The following is a 12103-nucleotide window of genomic DNA, read 5'->3' on the forward strand; positions in this document are numbered from 1 at the left end:
AAACCTGTAAAGGAATTTCAACATACTGGCTGCTGACACAACAAAATGCACATCATATCGCCTATTTCTTTATGAACACAGACTATAAATTCACTTCTAAGGCACTGGCTAACAGGCTTGGTAAGTATTTGCCACGCCTGATATACCAGGATCAAAATGTATTTATTTATAATCGCTCACTATCTAACAATTTATGTAACCTTTTTAACAGTGTCCATCTTTCAAAATCCCAGTACAGCCCAGTACAGCAGTAACTCATGATGCCAAAAAGCCTCTGACAGACTGGAGTGGCCATATTTGTTCAGGCCCGGGCGAAGGCTTCCACTAATGCACAGATTTCAGCTGAACAGGTCAAGTCGACAGGGTTGTCCTCTGTCTCCGGCACTATTTGTTTTAGCTGTTGAGCCTTTGACAATGTCAATCAGATGGGATCCTGATATAAACGGCTTTGAAATAGATCACAGAAACAAAAACACTTACCCTGGTAAGTTCCTCGTTAGGCTACAGACATTGGTTAATGCCTCCACTGGTATTTCAGAATGCAAATTAACTTGATTGGAAGGGTTAATTGTGTCAAAATTTAAATTTTACCAAGACTGTAAAATTCTTTTTAGTCAAGTTTTTTATTATGTCAGACAGTTTCTATGAAAGGGTAAATCATTAAGAGTCTCCCTTGAAAAGTTAACTTGGGATCATAAATATGGGGAGGCTTCAACTACCCAACTTTAAAAAAGTTTATTTAATTGCTCAGTTGCAATTTATCTCATCTTTCTTTTAGGCTGATAGATCCGTGTGTGGACTCAAATGGATCAGGATTCTTTGAAAGAGAAAGTTGGCAGTGAATTTGTTTAGAAATGAATATCTAGGTTAATAGTGTCATGGTCCCTTAATTAAAGCTGCCTCCCTTAGTTAATTCTTTTAAGTTTTGAGTCCTGCATTTGGGTCCTCATCCTGACTGCCACAGAACCGTACTTGACAAATACCTAGAAAATCTGATAACATCATCATAACATCTGTTGCACTTAATTCAAATCTGGTATGACATTCACAAAATGCTTAGACTGGAAATTCTGGATGCATGAAACCAGCAAGTAAACTTGTTCAACTGGAGACAGAACAAAAATGTATTCCCAAAGCATATTCTCTATTATAGAGTCCAAAGCTCTGTTTGCATGAACCTAAACAGGTTCATGCAATGTCAGATTTAAACAAAGATTTAAGCATAAGAACTGATGACCATCTGTGATCAGATTTATGCTGGAATAGCTGAATTGTCACATTACAACTTCCTTCACCAACTGTAGATCCAGATCCAAACCTGAAATCTGAGAAATGTGTTTTAGATGTGATGTAGAAGGTGGTTCCTTCCACCACTGAATCTGGCTTTGTACAAGGGTACACTCTTTCCTGCACTCTTTATAGTACCACCAATATTATGGGGATTAATATTCCATTAGATCCTGAATTGTGTTTACTGGAAACAAAGGTCGGTGGATCTATGAATAAATATCAAGTAAAACTTGTGTTTTATGTCGCCAGGAGAATGATACTTGTCCTCTTGTCTGACTGCATCAATTGTAGTATCAATTGTAAAGCTTGGTGTTAATGGTATGAGGTTGGTTTTCAGGATTTGGGCTCAGCCCCTTAGTTCCAGTAAAAGGAAATCCTAATGCTTCAGCATACCGAGACATTTTGGACAATTTCATGCGCCCAACTTTGTGGGAACAGTTTGGGGATGGCCCATTCCTGTTCCAACATGACTGTGCACCAGTACACAAAACAAGGTCCATAAAGACATGGATAAGTGAGTTTAATTTGGAAGAACTTGAGTGGCATTCACAATCTTGATTCTCAAAAGTCAGAAAAAATAGTAAAAAGTAAAAACTGGATTTTCTAAGGAGAGTTCTTGCTAGCTGAAAGTACTTGTGAAACAAGAAAAACAACAACAACCAAAAACCAACTGACAGCAAAAGAAAAAAACAGCAATATTGATAGTGAGCTGTGAGATTTGTCTGCCTGTCACTGTTAACTATGTTAGTCTCTTTTTTTTATAAACAAATCGGGGGTTTCTCCGATGCGTCATCTAGCAGGCTATTTGAGGAGCAGCTGGACAGCTCTCAGGTGTTGGATTATTGTCTCAGTCTTAAGTGGTAACACGTCAACTGTCTATTATGTAGAACTTTGATTAGCAGGACATTCACGGATCGTGACGCTCACTGCCCAGCTATTCTCAGCCTGTGATCTCTCCCTACCTTTCCGTACTACCTCAGTTCCTCTCTTCCAGACCTCAGCCTCCCTGCTCACCTGCACTGCCACTGGTCCAAGCCATCCCCGTTTCAGTCTCCATCCTTACATACCTCGCCCAAGACTGCAGTAAACATGTGGCAAACAGTTCGAGTTTCTCGTTCTCATTCCAGTGTTCTGTTTATCATTTCATCCTCACTGTAAATAAACCTGCCTTCACTGCAGCTGTGTCTGTCTGAGTGATCTGCCACCAGGGTCCACTAGTGTAAAATGGTAAATGGCCTGTATATAGCGCTTTACTAGTCCCTAAGGACCCCAAAGCGCGTTACATATCCAGTCATCCACCCATTGGTGATGGCAAGCTACATTGCAGCCACAGCCACCCTGGGGCACACTGACAGAGGCGAGGCTGCCGGACACTGGCGCCACCGGGCCCTCTGACCACCACCAGTAGGCAACGGGTGAAGTGTCTTGCCCAAGGACCCAACGACCGAGACTGTCCAAGCCGGGGCTCGAACCGGCAACCTTCCGATAACAAGGCGAACGCCCAACTCTTGAGCCACGATCGCCCCACGTGTAATTCCTGACATCCTGGTACATTTCTGGAATGAACTCCTGATTCAGCTGTTTATTTTCCTCAATGTGCTTCATAAATGGGAGGTGAACCTAACCCGCAGAATCACTGAGCGAGAGGGATACTAATGCCAAGTTTTGGCCCAGATGTGCCAGAGGTCAGTTCGAGTTGCTTCCTTTCAGGCATTTTCCATTCTGAAAAATTTGGGGATATTTTTTTAATATTAGTATAATGTGTTTAATAAGTTTAAAAGAGCATTTGCATTACATATGGTTCACTTTTTGAAGTATTCTGTTTTATTGTGAAGAGCTCATGATTGTAAGAGGAAGTCAATGTGGTTGTGATCGGTAAATCAGATATTGCATCTGTATATATGAAATTGTGTTTTTTCATATTGTGAAACATGTTGCAAAACAGTAAGGCAGACTAACTGTATTATTTAAAGATTGCATGAATATACTCTGCAGGTTAGTGCAGAATGAACAGGTTAGTTTGCTGTACTGTGATGGGTTTAAAGTAAACAACAGTGTGTTGGACTGGTGCACAGTGGCTGTGCGGTCGTGGTTAAAGTTTGATTACATGAAATGTAGCATTGGCTAATATGAACTTTAGCTGATGATGCTTCGTACCAGCTGTATACTGTCTAATATGAAGACAGCATAAACAGTGTACTGTTAGTACATAGAATGGAAATTGGCCAGGACAACTCATGAAACATCTGCTGACATCTGGTTCAAGTTTATAAATCCACAAAGGGCAGCAGGTCAGCTGATCACAGCTTGTACACTAACAAAATCTACTGAAGCTCTCAGTTTTTATTATTGTGAGTAGTGATTCTTTTCTTTGCGCTGAGCCACTACAATTGATTTTAGGGTTGAATCCCACTGTAACCCCTGACTGTGCTCATTTTCCTGTTTAGAGGCAAAGTCACCCTCTATAATGTAGGCAACAGAAAATATGTTTTTCTTTTTCTTCTGACTCAAGCTGCCTACAATACTACTTTCTTACTTTGAGTCCATTTCACAGCCTGTACTTTTTTACTTTTACTTGAGTAACGAACATTACTTCAACTTTTACTAAAGTAATTTTTAAAAAAAATAGTATTTGTACTTCTACTTAAGTACAGAATGAAGGTACTTTTGCCACCTCTGATGTTAAGAAATGAGGATGTCATAGGGACAGCTCAGGTTGAGTGGATTCAGGCAAAATTACAGAAGCAAGGCTGAGATGGTTTGGACATGTGTGGAAAAGAATTTTAATACAGAGCTGCCAGGCTGGAGGGAAAGAAGAGGACCAAAAAAAAGATTTGTGGATGTCGTAAAGGATGTTATGCAGAGGGTTGGTGTAACAGAGGAGGATGCTATGAATAGGATCTAATGAATCCACCGTAGTGATCCCTAAAGTGAGCAGCCAAAACCCAAAGAATGACCACGCTATATCTTGACTAAATTTTTACCCCAGATAATCCTCCTCCGAAACAGCAAATCAGCCCGTAAACTCATCAGGAAAGTCTCTAAAGATCTATTTTCCCAAAGACCTCTATTTAACTTTTTCTATACAACAGGCAGGTTTAAGGCACTTCTGCACTACCTTTACCTTTCAGGCCCAAAAGCTACATACATCTTTTATACTGTCACCCCTAATATAAAGTTCTGAAAGATCCTACACCATGACTTTACGTAGTAGGATCAAACTAAAGGTGCAGGGCATCAAAAATCTCCTGATGATTCCATCACTGGAAAACTGTTTATTTATATTATAAGATGCCAACGCCCTGTGGCAGATTCCAAGTAAGGACCAAGTCTCTCTGTGATCCTACAGCCAGCAGTGTGTGTTAAGTCTGAATCAGTACATTATGAATCCAGTGTCAGTCAAGTCATAGAAGTCCTGAGAAAGACAGGGTGTGTGTGTGTGTGTGTGTGTGTGTGTGTGTGTGTGTGTGTGTGTGTGTGTGTGTGTGTGTGTGTGTGTGTTGGGGGTGGGGGCTTGAAAACAAAGAAGGGCTCCAAAAGAAGTTTTGAAAGAGTAGGCAATGCACTGCTGAACTCTTTTCCATGCATACACGCTCATGCACAAATGAACACACACAACTTCTCAGCTCTCCTGTTTTGTTCTGCCTGGAGAAAGCCAGCAGGCCCCCCTCACTTTACTTCTTATCAGAACCCATCTCAACAAAGGCGTCTGTGTGTTTGGTGAAGGGCTAAAAGGAAGGAAGAGATTTTCTTCACACCTCCCCAATCGGGACGAGAAAAATGTGCATGATAAGAGTGGGGAACATGGTTAGTGTGTGCATGTGTGTTAGAGAGTGGACCCCAGAGAAATCAAGGTAGACTGCCACAGACTTCCTCTGTCTCCACCTGTGCGAGTTCTTTCCTATTTTCTCTCTCATTCTTTCGTCCTACCTACTTCTCCCGCTCTTCTTTTCTCTCCATTTGTTACATCAGGCTTTTACAAAATCCAAACAGCATAGAGCCTCCAACCAGGCTAATGCAAACACGAAAAGTCATAAACCCAGTACTTTCATTCCTCCTCAGTGCTGTTACCATACCCCTTCTCCTCACGTTTAGCTCCTCAGATTTCCCTTCCTACCCTTAAACCATTTTCCCTTCCCTTCTCATATTCTAATGCATCTCATTCAGTGAGTTTTTGCAAGGCTGGAAATCACATCAACTTTTTAGTAGTAACAGATCAAGCATATCCTAACTTGTTAATCTCAGAACATGAGTTTGGTGTTAAAGTGTGGATTTGCAAAACCCTGATGTATGCCACACCAGAGAGGTCCCAAAGTTGTTGCCTGAAAGCTTCTTTATATTAATTGTGAATATTGGCAAAACACACAGCCTAGCTGTTTTCAACTGTGATCATCCGCTTTTTATCCTCACAACTTAAGCATAAAACAGTTTCGATGTTGTGCCACAGTAACTTGTTAGCATGTGGCATTTATGAGGTTCAATTACAGCAGCATTTCATTTTCCATCCAATATTGTAATAATGTCTGACAACAGAAACACAAAAAACATGTGAATGAGAACAACAGTATTATAAATGTAGCTGTATTGTTGCTGCTGGGATTTAGCTGTTTTTGGTTTGTATTATTGTAGGGTCTTCACGTTGCAATATAAGGCACCTTGAGGCGAATGCTGTTGTGTTTTGGCACCTTATAAATAAAACTGATTTGATTTGAACTGAATTGCTTCAGCGCAGGCAGAGGTCCGTACTAAAACATTTTAAACATCAGATATGAGTGCCATTCATCTCTTCTTACAGTTTCATAAGGATACCTGTCAGCATACACACACTTGCATGGTATTGCACCTACAGTGGACTAAAGGTAATGCACCACAGTGATCGGAATTATACGTATGTATAAGACTCCAATTTGTTCATGTAAATGGAGAATCCTCTTCAGTAGGGATGGGTATCGAAAACCGGTTCTTGTTGAGAACCGGTTCCCACTGTTTCAATTCCTTGGAATCGTTTGCCACTTTTAAAAACGATTCCCTTATCGATTCCAATCGCCCCGAATGACGTCATCACGTTGAGTAGCGTCTTTTACCCAGTAGGAAACACGGCGCCTGAGCGGCACAAACGCTCAAAGGTTTGGTTACACTTTATGAGAAAGGATGACAACAGGGCAACGTGCAATACTTGCAAAGTAGAGATTTCATCAAAGGGAGGAAACACTACGAATATGCAAAAGCATTTGCTCAAAAAACACGTGATTGCTTTCAACGAATGTCGTGTTTTTGATCTGCTCCGGACTAGCGAAGCTCAACCCAGCAGCAGCGGTAGCGTTTCCACGTCCTCTCCCGTTAATACTGCAGGTAACTAATCAATTAGCATTGCATATTATGTTAGCGCGATTTACCTTATTACAAAACCTGCTATTACTGTGCGTTGCATTTAGATAACCATGATGAGAGAGACAGAGTCTGGCTCAGATGCTGGCAGTTCTCGCTGCAGTCTACCGGTAGCGTCTCCTTTCAGGCCAGGATAGACGAATGTCACCGAGCAGTGACTAAGTTTGTGGTCAAAGGCTTGCACCCATTTGCCACAGCAGATGCCCCTGATTTCACTTTGGTAAGTGAATGTGTTTAATTGTAGGCAGGACATTACTGGATATTCTTGTGTAATTGCTACAGAATAATTTATGTTAAACTTTGTTATTGCTACAGAAGAATATTTATTTTATTATTTTACATATACATTTTTTTTCCTGGGGACCCTGTGACACCCCATTGAAGAGCTGTAGGCTGTGGATCTCTTAAGATCTCACTGTTGGGTTTGTAAGGCCATGTTACTCCTAAATTTCTATCTTGTTCAAAGAGAAGATATAAAACACAGTTCTAAGCTAATCGACTTTAGTGTCCTTTTTAAAAAAAAAGAATCGATAAGAGAATCGATAAAGAATCGAATCGTTAAACAGAATCGAAAATGGAATCGGAATCGTTAAAATCTTATCAATACCCATCCCTACTCTTCAGATACTAAGGTTAATTATGCAGTTCACAGAGTTCTGCACTAGGGCCAATTCTGTTTACATTATACATGTTTCACATAGGTAGTATCATTAGAAGGCAATGCATACATTTTCACTGCTATGCAGATGATACCCAACCAAGAAGCCTGATAACATCCACCAATTATTGAAATAATGTCTTAAAGACATAAAGACCTAGATAGACTCTAATTTCCTGCTTCTAAATTCAGATAAAACTGAGGTTAATGCACTTGTCCCTAAAAATCTTAGAAACATGGTGTCTAACCACATGCTTACTGGAGGCCAGCATTACCTTGGCCTCCAGTAACACTGTGAGGAAAAGACTGAAAGTAGCTTTTGACCAGGATTTGTTCTTCATTGCACATATTAAACCAATATGTAGGACTGCTTTCTTCAATTTGTGCAATATCTCTAACATTAGAAATCTCCTCTCTCAGGGCGATGCTGAAAAACTAGTTTTAGGCTGGACTACTGTAATTCATCATTATCAAGGTGTGATCTAGTGCTATATAAATAAAATTGAACTGAATTAATACACAATCACTGCTGTGCTGCAAAATGCTAACTATGGAATGCTTGATACTCTGTATAAATATTGCTATATTCTATTGTCAATCACCATATTAATAGTTATGTTCCTAACAGGCAAAGCTATCTCAGTGTTTCCTACACTTGGAGTGTACTTATTATGCCTGGGTGGCCAGCCAGGTATATTATCTTACATAATCTGTAGCTAATGTTGCTATTGTGGCAGTCCTCTATGTCTTTCAGTGGCCTCCCAGAAAGGATCTCATCCTGTGGTTCTGTGTATGTCAGCTCCAACTGTTTTCCTCTGGAAATCTGCTAAGCACCACACTAAGAAGAACCTGCGGCAGGTGGTGAAGGGGTTCATGGTTACCAAGGGTAAAGAGCTAAACAAGGACAGTTGAAGCCCAAAACCGGAGAAACTGAGTTCAGGATGAGAGATTTTCTTGAAAGGCATAGACTCATGCACATACAAATACATCCTAGATGTGGATCTGTAGGAAACATATACATGACTTGGATGAATGTTCTTATGGTTAATGGTTAATTTGACATTACTCAGTTCAACTGTAAGTGATAATGAATAGTGTCATGCTTTCTCAAGGGTACAAGATAAATATGTTACTTTGAGCAACAGGTTCTTGTTGGACTTTGTTACCATTTATGACACAGCTGAAAGTGTGTGAAAGATTTCATTTGAAAATAGTACAACAGGCCTAAGGAATTTTTCAACTGGCCTACTGTGCTGTTAGAAAAAAACTGTTAAGAAAAAACTGAAGTCCTAACAAAACATGCTTCACTTTAAATAAGAGGACAGTTAAATTATAACAATGACACAGTGGTGCTCAGGCAAAAAGTAGCAAAATACAACTTAAACATACTTGAACAGAATTAGAGGACCTCTGTTGAAAGATTACTGAATGAAAACGATGTAAATATTAGTAAAAAAAATGTGTTTAAAGAATTATTTTTTGCTCACAAATTAGGCTTCATTAGCAGTTTACTGGATGCATTAACAGGTTTGTAGTATTTAAGTGCTGCAGATGAATAATATAAAATGCATGTTTTATATACTGCCGCAATTTATTTTATTTTCTATCAACTATTAAACCACGAGATTGTTTTTTAGTCCCTAACCTTTAAAATAATTATTGCTGTTAGCTACATGTCATTAAATAAAAGGCACTGTGCTTTCTCTACGGTTAAAGTGAAGTGAAAACTAAAAGAAAAGAAAATTACTCACCCAGCTCTCAAGCTGAGAATTGTTCCTTACCCAATACCACAGTTGTAAAGTAATCATGAAGGACTTACTACTAGAAGGTTGGCAGTAGTTGGAGTAATAAGTAATGAGTGAGTATTTACTGCGTTTTCTCTGGCTGTGTTTGGTTAAAGGTTTATCAAAAATAACTCAGAGAAAGCGTATGAGCTACTTAGCGATCATAAAAAGGAATGATGAAATCTGAAGAGTCAGTAATACAGTGCCTTTCAGTCGGTTCTCTATTATCTACTATCTAGTCAAGGATTAAGAACGATAAGTTCTTAAGAAATGTCACTATTGTGTGCTTGAGGGCTATACACAATCCAACAAACACAAATACTGTGGACACATTTTGTTTTTTTGAACCTCATAATATACATTTACACAGTCAGCAACTACACTTCATGCTCTTTGTTTGAGTAGTAAAACCAGTAAGATTCTTTTAACACATAATTGACCAGCTAACCAGCTCAGTGACGACATGAGGTAGCTGACTCAGTAAAATTGTAATGATAAAATAGCTGAGTAGGTGCGGCATATAGCTCAAACTGTTAAGTTAGAATGAAGTCAGAGATAGCCTCCACTTTGGTCATTCTTCTTATGTAAATTATTGTTATGCAAAGTTATAACTAGCTTTGAGTCAGTGGCCCGGTGACACTGACGGAAAGTAGAAAATCAAAGATTGCAACTTTCATCAACAAATCTGGAACTGGTCTTATCTGTACCTTAAAAAAACAATTGAGTGAGCTTAAAGGGAGCTAGAGTTTTTAGAAGTTAATTTTATATGAAGTATTGGAGCATGAAATAATATGCCTGAGCTGTAAGTGGCCGCATAGAAAGCACCAGGACCTGCAAAAATGTATCCATATGAGAGAAAACTAAGCTCCGCCTCTCGCTGAGCCGTTTCAGGCGATTAAATAGTAATAGCGCAATTCAGGCGGTGGAGAAGGGAATGCTTATAAAGACATCGATCCTCATTGGAAAATGTTTGCCTGGTTCTCTGGTGTGCTCTTTCTCAAATAAACATACCGGCGTATTTGCACCATTACAGAAGAAAGACTGGCTGACATCCGACACCGAGCACGAATGGCTGGAGCTACCGAGGCCCGACAAAACAGCCAGGCTGACTTTAAAGTTAATTTATTTTCCTGTAACTGTGACGGCTGTAAAACTGAGGGGGAAAGCAGGGGTCCGTTTGGTTACACAATCCCTCTCATAGAGCGTGTCGCCAACACCAATTCAAAGTTTAAAGACTTCCATTGTGTTGGTTTGCCCTTGGGATATAAAAATCTAAAGTTTGACACAAGAAATCGCTGCTAGACTCAGACTGACCAAATGTGGTAACATTTGAGGGCAGTGAAGTGCACAAATGCGCGGCAGGCTCGGACCGTGTTCACCAGTGTTCTTATCAGCTTTCGTGCTTCCACCTTTCTTGAGGATCCATGTTGTGAACAAAAAGTAAACGTACCGTCAACCGCCGACAGAAGGCAACTCCAGAGCAGCAACGCCAGCAGTAGACCGCCCATTTCAAGTCCTCTGCACTTTAAATCCATAACTCCGGGTCCATTTTCTTATATTTACTCCTCAGTCGAGTTGTGAAGCCCTCCACTCCTCAGTGCTCACATGTACACATTTGGTCTGTGTTCCACTGTAACGCCAGATGTGGCTGCATGCAGGAGTGTGCGCTTCTGTGTGTCCTCCGCTATCGACTACATTCCCCCCACCCCGTCCCACTTAAGGCGCTCGCGCTACTTTATACTTTGGACTCTCGAGCTCGCGCACTGAGAGAAAGGGCAGGCGGGCGTGGAATTACGTCACTCAACACGAGCCTGTCCCATTTTTTATTCTTACTAATTTGACTTTTGTGTAAATGTCAGAAATATCAGATGTTGGACAGCAGTTAGAGTAAACGCTGCTCTGTTGCTTTAAGGACAGACTTTTATGTCCCTGCACATGAAATTCTAAAACAAGATGTATATGACATTTAAATGAAGTGAACCTCTGTAAAACTAGGATGAAACAAAGGAAATTACTAGTTAAGAGACTACTTCCACTTGTTGTTTATGTCGAGTGGGGCGAGACACTTAAAATAACCTGGATTTCTCTGTGTATGCTAATAATCCACGTCATTAAAGATGATAGCAAATGAAAAAATCACTTGATTGAATATCAGCTGCAACTGATTTTTTTGGAAATAAAGCTGACTTTTTTTCATAGGTTTGCAAAAAGACATGCTGCAACAGGTCGTTTTAGCCTACACTTACAGGAATTTTTAATGGATTTGCCGATTTTGTTATTCATAAGTAATAAATTATCCAGTTAATAAGTAATAAAAATCATTAAATGTGTCCTTAGTAGGGACAGTGACAGCAAAACCTTCTAACAAATCTCACCCTGTCAGTCGTGACAGAATATGATGCCCTTATTAAATACACTGATGTTGATACAGGATAACCTTGTAAATTAAAGTAACCAAACAACCATTCAAATTAAGCAAGAACTCTAGCTTGTTTTTGTCTGGACTCCAAGCATTTTTTTTTATTAATCAAACTGACTTCCAGGATGTATTGCAGCATACCTCAGTCGTCCCCAAATAAGATAAGATAAGATAAGATAACCTTTATTAGTCCCACACGTGGGAAATTTGTTTTGTCACAGCAGGAAGTGGACAGTGCAAAAGTTATGAGGCAAAATGTTCTTGGTTTTAAACGCAAAAGCAAGTAAGCCATGTAATCATCAACTAGTTAAAGAAATATCGTACACCAGTCTAACGATATCTCCTCCTCCATCCCAGACACCACAGATCCGCTGCAGTTCGCCTTCCGATCCAACAGATCCACAGAGGATGCCATCGCCCACGTCCTGCACACCACCCTCAGCCACGTGGACAAGAAACAGGGTAACTATGTGCAAATGCTGTTTGTTGATTACAGTTCAGCGTTTAACACAATAGTGCCCTGCAGACTGTTCACAAAGCTCAGGGATCTGGGACTTAACAGCC

The 12103-nt window shown here is 40.0% G+C and overlaps 1 protein-coding gene across 1 annotated transcript in view; it reads right to left on the reverse strand.

The window, feature by feature from the left end:
* The window catches only part of lrp5 (low density lipoprotein receptor-related protein 5), a 47551-nt gene extending 36684 nt beyond the window's left edge, over nt 1-10867 (reverse strand). Inside the window, exon 1 of the mRNA XM_005747903.1 lies at nt 10571-10867. Within this exon, the coding sequence (XP_005747960.1) occupies nt 10571-10655 (85 nt within the window). The 5' untranslated portion in view covers nt 10656-10867. The remainder of the gene's footprint in view (nt 1-10570) is intronic.
* Between the last annotated feature and the right edge of the window lie 1236 nt (nt 10868-12103).

The sequence above is a fragment of the Pundamilia nyererei genome, unplaced genomic scaffold, assembly GCF_000239375.1.
Source record: "Pundamilia nyererei isolate P.nyererei 1_Seehausen unplaced genomic scaffold, PunNye1.0 scaffold00208, whole genome shotgun sequence".
NCBI lineage: Eukaryota > Metazoa > Chordata > Actinopteri > Cichliformes > Cichlidae > Pundamilia > Pundamilia nyererei.